Raw genomic sequence first — 13066 nt, forward strand, 5'->3', positions numbered from 1 at the left:
CAAATTTGCCGCCCCTCTGAACTTGCTACTGCGGCCCGCTTAACACCCTGTACATACGGCATCAGGGCTGCAACTAGAGAGGAGCAGGTGGGACTGGTGTTAGGGTCGTCTTAAGAGTATTATGGGCCCCCGGGCCAAGTGGTTTTTAGGAGGCCCTACATGGTAAATCCTTGAAAATTTCAATCGGATCTCATTTTTGGGAGGCCCCTCTTCTCTTGAGGCACCCGGGCCGTGTCCGGGTGGGTCCGGGCGTTAAGACGACACTGACTGATGCCCCAAACTCCGAGCCAGAGGGGTGAGCAAATGTTATCCTTTTATCTCTCCTTCAATATTAAAAGGGGGCGCCAAAATGCGTGCTTGCCCCGGCTGACCACGCATGTAGTTGTGGCCGTGTACATCAGTATGTATGTTGCAGGGTTTAAGGTACATACAGGGCCGCAGCTGGATACTTTTTTAACTGGAGCTAGCAAGCTTTTGGCGTCCCCGTGTAAGGAAAGGTTAGGAGTGATGTCAAAGGGGCAATTCGGCGCCCCCCTAGTTCAGCACTCGATACAGAGTACCCGCTCTCCCTAGTTGTGGCTTTGTAAATCAAAAACTGTTTGAAAAGAACGGTAGGTGTGAAAATTGTCTTAGTGCACTCTTCGATATTACCCGCATACACCGTTTTGCCTAGATCAGCGGTTCTTTTTTGACCCACGGAGCCCTTTCCAGTATATAATTTCTATGGCGAAGCCCCGTAGGCCTATTTTTTATTTATTCATCAAAGTTACTGATTTATTTTTATTCAAAAATATTAATTATTTTTTTTCAAATTTATTGGTTTTTTTTCTATTTTCCTCGAGCGCAGCGGAGCCCTTGGGAGTTCACACGGAGCACCGGTTGAGAATCGCTGGCCCAGATGGTTTTTTTTTCATTGCAAAAACAACAGATAGACAGCCACATTCATATACGATACAAAAATAAATACCAAAAAGACAGAATAATGAAAGCAAAACACACACAATGCAGCTCTTAGGGACATATTTCCTCTCCGGTTCATACTTGGGCTTTTAATAAATGTTTTAAAAGTTTGATACGGAAAATTTATTCATTCAGATGTCTAATTATTTTTATTTCTGATAACTTTTTATGAATTTATTAGAAATGGTTGGGCCTCCTGGCAATTTGTACTTTTTTGGATGAGGTAACTGATTGGTTTTTTGCTAAAACGTTATACGAAGGTTTTAACAACTGGCTGTTACGAAGAAATGTTTCGGAAAGAGAGAAAATTGAACTGCCCCTGCGGGGAATCGAACCCACGTCCTTTCACTTTCCGGGTGAACGCCCTAGACCACTAGACTACAGAGGCACCGAATCTCTCAATCTTTCCTTGGAGCTCGTGTACACTGAAAGGGACCGTACATGGACGGCCGGACCAGACAGGCCAAGCTCACAACTGCTGACGCTGCCACCAAATGGCGACTTATACAGTGTACACGAGCTCCAAGGAAAGATTGAGAGATTCGGTGCCTCTGTAGTCTAGTGGTCTAGGGCGTTCAGCCGGAAAGTGAAAGGACGTGGGTTCGATTCCCCGCAGGGGCAGTTCAATTTTCTCTCTTTCCGAAACATTTCTTCGCAACAGCCAGTTGCTAAAACCTTCGTATGGTAGCGGAGAGTGACGTCATCCTTGTAAAACGTTATAATCGGGATCCAATGCATTTCATTCAAGTGTTCTAAAATATACATCTCGGTTTTAGCGTAATCACGTTAGTTTATGAATGTCATTATAACCGAGTTTTAATGTATGCTCACGTAGGAAAGCAAAAACATTTCATTAGTTAGAAAAATTTAATTTTTTCTTCATTGGTTTCTTTCTTTTATTGTTATCAGTGCAAAAGCGCCAAACAAAGAATTAGCTTCTGTCGAATAGAACTTCACCATACAGTTCTTCGAATTTGTCTTTTCCCCTCATTTTTATGGCAACCTGAGAAGGAGAGCAATTCCTTTGTCCAGTGCATCCGAAATCCCATCACCCTCCTTGTCAAACCACTTAATAAAAAATGGAAGAGAGCAACCGCAGCTCCAGCCGAACCGTCATCAGGGTGTTCAAACCTTTGCAATACATGATGGCAGCTTTCCGGTTACCCCAACCGTCCAAAAAAATGTGGATTTTCTGGGTTGAAAAAACCGCGCTCAGCGATTGCAGTTGTATCTGTGCGTTGACAGAATAAAACTATAGATGATGCCTTCCCCCCAACCTCAACCGCGCCGTAGTCAGGTCCCCGCCTAATTGTTAAAGAGAGAGGTGCGAACGAGTCGATGTCAGGAAGAAGACTATTCAATAAACAAGAGAGGACACAATATAGAATCGTTGCTTCAATGATGTAATTGCGCAATTTCTTCACGCAGAGTCTGATGCCATTGCACAGTCTCGGTGTCTCCAAATTTCTTAAAAGCATTATAGGTGCTCCGACTTTGAGGGTCCAGTTGTGTGGTGGCACAACTGGAATATCCAAAGAGTTCAGAAATTCTGCAGGATACAGAACTGTCTGCGCTGTGTCTGTGACAGCGTCAACCGATTTGTAAAATTTTTGGGATTATCAACACGCGAACAGGCGACGAAAAGCTGTATAATAATAAAAGCTACCATATTTATCTCCTATTCGTCAGATAGAGATCATCCTAATTTCTTGCTAATACCTTGTAAGCGAAGGGGTCAAGTAACGTAGCGGGGTGACAAGTTAACCTTTTGCGGTCCTATGTCGAGGTGGATTCACCATAGCACAGCATCAGAAAACAATGACACTTCATTGTTACAAAGACCTTTTAGGATAATAGAGAGGCCCCCGTCAATATCGCTTCTCAGCAGAACTTATAAGCTATACAAAAACGGCAGTGACAAACATTCAGACTGGCTCTCATCATTGCGGGGTACTTCCTCAAGTACGAACTGTACAAACGAAGTAACGAAAAACAGCTCTGGACTGTTAAAGGTTAAAATGTAAATAGAGTCGACGCTACTTTTTACGAACACTACTTTTTGTTCATAAATGGGAAAAACGTTTAAAGGCAGGGCTAGACAAATCGCAAAAAAATCTAGGCATCAGAACAATTTTTTAGGCGACAAAAAAATTTTTACTCGAAGGAAAAGGTCTAAAATAATGCTTCTTTTGATTTCAGGACATAGTGACCATCTTTCATGTTGGCAGATATGCAGCTGTAAATTCCAAACCATAGGCAGCTATACCAATATTTTAGTCGCCAAGGCGACCTGGCTTCTAGGATTTGTACAGTCCTGTACAAAGGAATAGTATATTGTTTGTGACCAGAAGATTAGTTTGTAAAAACGTGCAGTTCGTAAATTCGATCGTCGACCATATATAGAAATGAATGTACTTACTCGCTTCTTCGCAGATCGGATTTCAAAATATTCGCTTCTCTTAGCGAACCATTGTTAATTTCGCTGTCTTCGAAAGCTTCGTTGACGTGGCTCTCGTTCGGCGAGATTATGTCATCTGGCAAAGTTCTGTAGCTGGGATGACTAGAATTTGCGTTAGTCGTGACGTCCTCGTCCATAATTGACTTGTCTAAACGAATGAGAGGAGAGAAAAAAAAATAGCGTTTCTCATTATGAAATCCATTTTTAATAATAAAAGTCGCAATAATTCGGTTAGATTCTAACCGTTAGGATATTCGCTACAGATGTTGATGAAACGTTTGGAAATAATAATTTCTTTTGAGCACAGCGCTTTAGTTCGAAATCTTATAACCGTGACAAAGGCCTTAAAGTAAGCTTACATTCGACTCACAATAACACATCACAGTCGAATCATACGTAGCACCCGCTATACATTTAAATCACGTCATATTTATGAATGGCAGAGATTGCAGACAATCCCGCTTATGACATTCCAACTTGAAACGTTTCCCCGCTTAGTGCGACTAATTTTCGTGGTACCAACTCTAACTTGTTCTCATTAATATTTCTTGTTTAAACGTTTTCCCGCTTAGCACGTTTCTGCATGACGGTTTTTGAAAAACGTTATAAGCGGGATCCACCGTATCAGCCAAAAATATAACGAAGAAAACGAACGAAAAAAAGCAACAGATTATCATCACTCTAAATTTTTCTTGATAGCATACGTCACAGCTAAATCTATTCCGTGACACCGAAAATAATCGGAGAAACAAAACAATGTGGTGCAGGTAGGGGTCTGTCACAGACTTGCGACCCATTACAACAGCGGTTCTCAACTTTTTTGTATATAATTTTTGTAAGCCCTTTTCTATGACGGAGCCTCGCACAGGGCGCCAAATGATAAGGTCGCCGAAACACGATAGATATACATTGCTATAAAAATATCTTTAAGGTACGTATTTTATAAAAATAACTGTACAAAATATAAACTGAAGAGCCAAAAAAACTGGTACAGGCATGCGTATGCGAATGAAGAGATATGGAACCAATCAGAGTACGGTTACTGCTGCTACAATGGCAGGTTATCGAGATTTAAGTGAGTTTGAACGTGGTGTTATAGTCGGCGCACGAGAGATGGGACATAGCATCTCCGAGGTAGCGATGAAATTTGGATTTTCACGTACGACCATTTCACGAGTGTCCCGTGAATATCGGGAATCCGGAAAAAAATTAATTCTACGACATCGCTGCGGCCGGAAAAAGATCATGCAAGAACGGGACCAACGACGACTGACGAGAATCATTAAACGTGACAGACGTGCAACCCTTCAGCAAATTGCTGCAGATTTCAATGCTGGGCCATCAACAAGTGTCAGCGTGCGAACCATTCAACGATATGGGCTTTCGAAGGCCCACTCGTGTACCCTTGAGGACTGCATGACACAAAGCTTTACGCCTCGCCTGGGCCCGACAACACCGACATTGGACTGTTGAGGACTGGAAACACGTTGCCTGGTCTGACGAGTCTCGGTTCCAATTGCTTCGAGCTGATGGACGTGTACGGGTATGGAGACAACCTCGTGAATCCATGGACCCTACATGTCAACAGGGGACTGTTCAAGCTGGTGGAGGCTCTGTGATGGTATGGGGCGTGTGCAGTTGTCGTGATATGGGACCCCTGATACGTCTAGATACGACTCTGACAGGTGACAGGTACGTAAGCATCCTGTCTGATCACCTGCACCCATTCATGTCCATTGTGCATTCCGACGGACTTGGACAATTTCAGCAGGACAATGCGACACCCCACACGTCCAGAATTGATACAAAGTGGCTCCAGGAACACTCTTCTGACTTTAGACACTTCCGCTGGCCACCAAAATTCCCAGACATGAACATTATTGAACATATCTGGGATGCCTTGCAACGTGCTGTTCAGAAGAGATCTCCACCCCCTCTTACTCCTACGGATTTATGGACAGCCTTGTAGGATTCATGGTGTCAATTACCTCCAGCACTACTTCAGACATTAGTCGAGTCCATGCCACGTCGTGTTGCGGCACTTCCGCGGGCTCCCTACACGATATTAGGCAGGTGAACCAGTTTTTTTGGATCTTCAGTGTACACACACATACACACACACACACACATATATGTAGTTTACAAAAATTAGGGACAATCAACACACACACACAAACACACACGAAATAAATAAAAATACAATAATAATAATAACGCACGCACTCGTTGATAGGGATGATGATCAGCAGCGGAGGAAAGTATCTGGTCCATCCCTTTCGGACCTAATGCTACCCTCGGCCCAGGGAGTTTTTAACGATGGTCGTTGAGTTTTGCGTTAAGGGCCGTTCAAGTATTACGTCAGCAAATTTTTAACCATTTTTGACCCTGTCAGCAAAATTTCGTCAACACTGTCCCCTACCTCCTAACGAATACTGGTGGGACCAGAAACGTACGCGGAAGGGGTGCATAGGGGGCTCGTGCGCCTCACCCCCCCCCAGACCGAAAAAAAATTTATTTTTTAATGTAAAAAATATTTAAAAAAAATTATAATTTCGAAAGAAAATAAATACCTTTATATGTTATTATAATCGATTTCTGTTCATTTCAATGCTATTTGAAGGGTACCAACTCAAAATTTTTCTTCAAGAAATTCCTTGCGATCCACTCTTTAAGCCACGGTAAACCCTTGACCCGCTGACCAAATGTGGCCCTAAAGGTTATCTGATGTGGCTTGACCCCTCACACCCAATGTGTTGAAAATGAAATAAGAGGCACATTTACAGATCGCTTAAATGACCCGTGGCACATTTTCAAATCACTAAAGTAGGCCCGTGGCTCATTCAAAGATCACTTAAGTAATCCGCGACATTTCCAGAACACTTAAATGATCCGTGGCACATTTAGATATCCCTTGAGTGACATGTGGCAGAATTTCAGAGCATTTAAGAGCCCCCTCCCCCTCTAGTGCGGTTCTATATCACTCAAGTTAACTGCGGAACATTCCCAGATTACTAGAGTGATCCGTGGCATAATTACGGATTACTTGAATGATGCGTTGTACAGTTAGTTCCACAGCACTTAAACGGCCCAGACACATTTTCAGAGCACTTGAGGGATTCGTGAAACATTTAGAGATCGCTGAAGTGAGGGATTTATCATTATAGTCCGTTTCAGGTTAACTTTGCAGTGAAGAGGAAGCTACGAGGGAACCGCATCACTCGTTGCTATGACAACGAAAGCCTCTTAACCTATGTATCGATGCGCGGCCTCGGTAGGGTATGGCTGATTCTCGCCAATCGCGCAGAAAAAAATATTTTTTACGTGTAACGTAATGCTTGTAGAAAAAATTGCAGTCAGTTAGTAACAAAAAATTAGTTAATGGAAAAAAAAACCATCGTCGATACTTTCAGAAATTAAAGTGTGGTTTTTGAAATCATTTTTTTTTTATTGAAAAGCATCTTAGTAACTCCTATTAACCCGATTTTCACGTTTGAATTTGGCAATAGCCCCAAATAATAATAAAAATGATACGGAAAAATTTAGAATTCTTTTACTCACTTTTCTTGCCGAAATTTCCGTCGCTCACCCACCCGAACGCACGGTATACGTCGATGCCACTTATTATCACTACAGTTTTAGTCATTTTTCATGGATTCCCATTCTATGGAATCCTCACTTGACGTTGTAGAACTATCTGATTCTCTATTACTTATTAATTGTTGTTTCTCCATCAAGCCACCTGCAATCCAAAATTCCTCTTCTTTTTCAATAACGTGCTTTATGCATTATTGCCAAAAAGAACGAGTACGTTTTAGCGTGTCTATCTCTGGTGAAAAGAAAGATACAACTGTCACAGAAGAAAAAAATACACTGCAAGCCTAAACCATTGTGGGTCTCTCTCTCTTGCTTATTTATATTTATCTGGAGAGACACTGAAAGGGCATCTGGAGGAACAGCCTCAGCTGTGGGGGAGGAAGTTGGTGTGGGTGAAAAAAAGAGACATTACTTATATCAACACCCTCCGCTATCGGCTATTGGAATTCAGAAACCACCCCTATCCTACGAACACGGCAAGAGATAGATATAAAAAAAAAGGGGGGGGCGCCTGGAACCGTAACCTACCCCCATAAAGAGAGCCTCTCACAACGGTATCGGCGCTGTCGTGAAAGAGGGACACTTCCTGTAATCTATGAGTGAATATCTGAATTCGTTGGAGGTTATTTTCGCGAGAAAAAAAAACCTGATTGAATATTCGTCTGGGTGTGTAGGCCTATAACTACATGAAAAACTGAATGAAAAATTGTATCGGAAAAAATTCAACATAATGACGATATAATATATATATATAACTGTGCAATCAAAAAAAAAGCACGATAGTAATATTGGCGGGGAAAATTTCTTGGAAATCACGCCATAGTGTTCTTGAGCTCGCCATGGATTTTTGATAATGGTAACCAATATTTTTCTAATTTAAAAATTTTAAACGAATATGCATTGGTTCAAAACGGTATTTTTTTAGTATCTTTTTCAAAATCATAAAAAAATTTGAAATATTCTATATAAATGATCATCAGAAACCTCCGATGTATGGGAACTATATTTTGCGGCGAAGGAATACACTCTCTACCTTTCTCTCCGCTGCAAAGTTAACCTGAAACAAACATAGGGAGAATGTTTGTTCAGCTGCCCACAAACAAGCGAAAGATTTTTCTCGTTTTTGGCGCACCGAGTAAGATGCCATTAAGAATATTGCATATTTTCATAAAGGGTGGTAAGCATCATACAAACCCCCCCCCCCCCCACTCTCCCGTCATCAAAAGTCAGAAATTGAGTTTCCCAAAATGACCAATATCGCCCGCTGGGGGGCGATGGAAAGGTCAGGGGGCGGTAGAAGCTCAGGGTTTAGTATAGGATTCTATGGGTTAACTTGAGTTGGAGGGCGATGAGAAAAAACATTTGAAAAAAGGGGCCGATGGAACGAAAAGTTTGGGAAACTATGTCTTAGCTTAGAAGAAGAGAAGCGCCATATCGTTTTGCTGTTAGAAAAAACAATTAAGAAACCATGCAGCTTTCGCCCATCTCTCTCGATGGGAAAGGCTCTGAACACCGGATGAAATATTAAATAAGACGGTGAATTCAAACATTTACGTGATTTTTTTTTTTTTTTTTTTTTGCCGTCTTCCTGAACTTCGAATCAACCGAGTTGAACCAACACCGGCTATAGTAGATAGAATCTGCTATAGCTGGTGTTAGTTGCATGGTTCCCCCACAAAGGTGGGACTGACAGGGCTGTACCTCGGGGCAATTCTAATAATTTTTTGCTTTTTCAAGCTATAAATTAACTATAGGAGCCCGCAAAGGATCTCAGCCTAGGGGACCTGTTCCAGGACGTGGGGGTTGAACTGAATGGGAGTAGGTAAGTGAAGAGAGTTAATAAGTCATAACATCACATCAAAAATGAACAGCTATTGTAATCGCGGATATATACAGAGTTATATTTGATTTTATATAAGACTTTATATGATTTTTGAAATTAAAAAAAAATCATACATAGCAAAATGCATTGGCATGATATGTGTTCGTGTCTTCTTTATCTACAAATTTATTTTAAAATACGCCCCCTCAGGTAAAGACGAGCTGGGAAAAGGGCTGATTTTGAGTGAAAAGAACGTGTTTTTAATGTCTCACATGAAAGGTTTTAGGGTTGCTTTGTTAGGCGCACACGTGGCATAACAATAGCAACAAAGTAATGGTGTTTCTATTTCTTCCATTCAACTCACGACGTAATATTACGTCAAAAACACTGGACGGGTTAATGATCGTGTATGACGAAAACCGCCGCTTTTTTACTGGGTTGCTCTCGCGAAAAATTGCACAAATGTCACGATTTTTGGTGATATATTGAAGTGGTGCGCAAACATTTTGAGTGCGACCCTCTCTTTTGACCAAAACATTTATCGGCGACACCAACATGGGATGCTCATGACAATATTTTTTGCCAGTGAATGTAGTCCCGAAAGCACTTTTCGGAACACTTGTTTTTAATTTTCGGAACACGATTTTAATTACGGGATATTGACTTCCAAAGATATTCAAATTTTTTCAACATCATATCAAATACTTACTTTGTTTTTTGATGTACTTAGTGTGTGTCCTTTATGAAAGATGGAAGTGTAGCGAGCTGTATGGTCTTGATTTTCGTATACATGGCGATTAAGAAAGAGAAAGAATCATCCGATTTCAAAATGATTTTACACTTGAAATCGGCCATCAAAAAAATTGTTCATAAAACGTAGACACATTTCCCCCCCCCCCCGTGTATTCATATATTACTTATCATTCTATTCTGCGTTTTTAATTTTTAAGAAACATACAATTTTGAAATAAGGGTGACTCTCTCTAAGTCACTCTGTCAAATTTTATATAATCTAATATATATCTAACTTGATATCCTCCGCAGCATGCGAGAAGCATGAATGTACAAATTTTTCTTTTTATCAGCTGTTTGAATACCTTGTTTTGTTATCTAAGTTGTGCCTGACACGCGAATCTGTACCCCTATATGTATATATTGAAACCCCCACGTTACAAAACATATCAGGAAAATAACTTCCATAGAGTAACATGGGTAGAGAGTAAACAAACGTCATTTCCAACGTTATTTTTTTGCAAGGACATTGCACATTAGTGATTCTGGCATGGCGGGACCTATGTATTGATTATTGTTGGAGTGACCATATTTCTTCGAGAAAAATACGAAGAATTTGGTTCCCAAATACGGGAAAATACGGGAATTCAATGGACCCGTTCTCCCTGGTTGTAGCCCTGTGGGTGTAAATAAATAAAAAACTGCTTAAAAAAAACAACGGTAGGTCCCAAAGCAGAATGTTTAGCACTGTTCTGCGACGAGCCCTCAGCTGACTGGAGATATTCTGAGGTAAAAATCCCCCATATATGTAATAGTGGTTTTTTTTTGCACTTTTTCTTAAAATGCTTCTAAATTGTTCTGCGACGAACGTCGCAGATTTTGACACATTCTACTTTGGGGACGGTAGGTATGAAAATTGTCTGAGTGCACACTTCAAGATTACCCGCATACAACGTTTTGTCGAGACGGTTGTTTTTTTCATTGCAAAAACAACACATACAAAGGCACATTCACATACGATACGAAAATAAATACCAAAAAAAAAAAAAAAAGTGTAATGAAAGCAAAACACACACACAATGCAGCGCTTAGGGACATATTCCCTCCCCGGTTCATACTTATGTTTTTAATGAACGTTTCAAAAATTTGATATGGAATTTGCAAATATATAAACTTCTTCCTTCATATGTCTATTTATTCTTACTTCTGATAATTTTTATGAAGTTATTGTAAATGGTTGGCCACCCCCCACCCCCAAGGTAATTTGAATTTTTTTTGGAGTAGGTACTTATTGGTTTTTGGCTAAAACGTTATAAGTGAGATCCAATGCACTTCATTCAAGTATTTTCAAATACAATCGAATCTCGTTTTAACGAATACTGTTATAGCGAAAATCTCGTTTTCAGGAATACTTTTCTAATCCCCCAAATAAGTTTACATAGGAACAATGCAAAAACCTGAAATTTCCTTATAACGAAGTGATTTACCCGGTATGTTGCAGTTTGTTATAACGGGATTCGACTGTATATATATGTTAGTTTCTACGGCGTAATCATGGCCCCCACAAGGGTGGGGCTGACAGGGCTCCAGTACTGGTGCCCGAGTTGATTGCCATAACTTTTTTGTTTTTTCACGCTATAAATTAAATAGAGGGGCCCGTGAAAAGGCTGGTATGGGACCCGCTAAAGATCCCTGGGGCCCTGCTCTAGGATGTGGGGGCCAGGGGAGTAATCACGTTATTTTACGAATGTAATTATAACCGAGTTTTACTGTGTGCTCATGTAGGAAAGGAAAAAAAAAACATTTTTAGTTAGAAAAATTTAATTTTTTCTTAATTGTTTCTTTTATTGTTATCAGTGAAAGAATTAGTTTCTAGGCCTAATTCTATTGCAAACAGTAAGTCATAAGGCTTTTACTTTGTCGATGCTCGGTGATAGGGACAGTTAGCGAAGCCAGAGGGAGAATGGATGCTACTCAAGCCGTAAGTAGAATTGGTTTCGTTCTTTCGATTGCTATTACATCTTTGTTTTTGAAGAAAACATTATCAAACAATTGGCTTTCACGCAAACATAAATGAATAGTTAGAGCACTCACCCTGAATTCGAACATTTTGGATGATAGTGATGAAGGATATAGATCTACGTGGAGCGTCTTTCTATTCGTGCGAGACGAATATGCACACTCGTGGCCAAACTGATCTGTTCTTTGGACAACCGCTTCCCCGATGTTACTTGTTTCGAGTAATTGGTAACCTTAGCGAGTAGCTTTTAATTTCGTGACTTCTTATTCAAATGACGCAAGGCGGCACCCACAGGCAATCTGGTAAGTATTTCGATAGGTTTGGCGAGCATGGCCCAATTAAAAACGATGCGTTGCTCATTGAAGGAGCGCATCCGTTGAAACACGATAGTTCTCTACGACCGCCCGATATCCCGAGATTCCGATTACTGATTGCATCTGAACGGACTCATGAAATTACCATGCACCAATACCGAAACGTGTACCGTTTGCAAGGCTGACACAAAGACGGCTTTATCTGGTCGACAGCTGATGCGGATGACATCCAAACACTTTGAAGTATGATAGAAAAGAATTGTAAATTCTGTTTTATATCCAATTTTTGACATTATCTACAACTTCAAATAGTTGGCTGCCTATCTATAGGGTGTGTCAACACCCTATCTGGGGATCTGTTCCAATCTTATGAAAATCTGGAAATCCCGTGATTAAGTTTATCGTAATATCAGCTCGGTCATAATAATCTCGGTCTCCCCATAAGAAATTTCTGGCCTTGTGGGGTCTATTGCAAAAACATAGCTATAGACCTACATCATGATCACCGTAAACAACTCAAAAATTTTCACAAAACTCCACAAATGAAGTTGCCACAGGTCTTTCAAAATAATAATAATACATTTTTGTGTGGCTGATGCACCCTAAAAAATTGAAATTTCAGTGATGAATTAGTCAATTAAAGCTTAACAATTATATTTGAGTACAGCCCCTTATAATTTAGATCCAGAGGGCAAATGGAAATAAAAAAAAAGAGGGTAAGGCTAACGGCACACTACGGTTCGGCTGGCGCGGTTGATCTTATCAGCAACCGTGGAATTTCACGTGAAACACACACTGCTGTTAGCAACCGGGGATTTTTATTTTTTTAATGTCACGTGACATCTCGGGATTGGCTAAATTATTTTCGCCAAGCTGAAGTTGGCTAGATTATCATGCAAATTCGTGCTCATAAGTTGCATTGCAGTAAAACCCCTCTTAACGGACACTCCTCAGATGCGGTCACCCCCTCTTTTACGGCCAAATAATAATTTACAGTTGTATAATATATAAAAGTATGTATTTCAAACCCCTGATTAACGATCACCCCTCTTTCACGGACGAATTTTTTAGTCCTGTCAGTGTCCGCAAAAGAGGGGTTTTACTGTATATACTAATAAAAATTTTCAGGTAATTAAATTATATTTAATTTTCTGTAACAATATTTG

The 13066-nt window shown here is 40.5% G+C and overlaps 1 protein-coding gene and 1 non-coding gene across 4 annotated transcripts in view; both read right to left on the minus strand.

Annotated features, from left to right (window-relative positions):
- Positions 1–13066, minus strand: part of LOC149088330 (ATP-dependent translocase ABCB1-like) — a 532351-nt gene that overhangs the window by 372314 nt on the left and 146971 nt on the right. For 2 of the 3 annotated variants that reach the window (XM_089247148.1, XM_089247163.1), the window contains exon 2: positions 3380–3566. In XM_089247148.1, the coding sequence (XP_089103274.1) occupies positions 3380–3555 (176 nt within the window). In that variant the 5' untranslated portion in view covers positions 3556–3566. Of the gene's footprint in view, positions 1–3379; positions 3567–11660; positions 11787–13066 lie in introns of those variants that run through there. The other variant, XM_089247155.1, reaches the window with a different exon arrangement.
- On the minus strand, positions 1275–1348 carry TRNAS-GGA (transfer RNA serine (anticodon GGA)). The gene has a single exon. It is a non-coding gene; the product is annotated as a tRNA-Ser (tRNA).

The sequence above is a fragment of the Pholcus phalangioides genome, unplaced genomic scaffold, assembly GCF_987345545.1.
Source record: "Pholcus phalangioides strain wild (caught in Gottingen) unplaced genomic scaffold, Ppha-v1.0 ptg000003l_1, whole genome shotgun sequence".
Lineage (NCBI taxonomy): Eukaryota > Metazoa > Arthropoda > Arachnida > Araneae > Pholcidae > Pholcus > Pholcus phalangioides.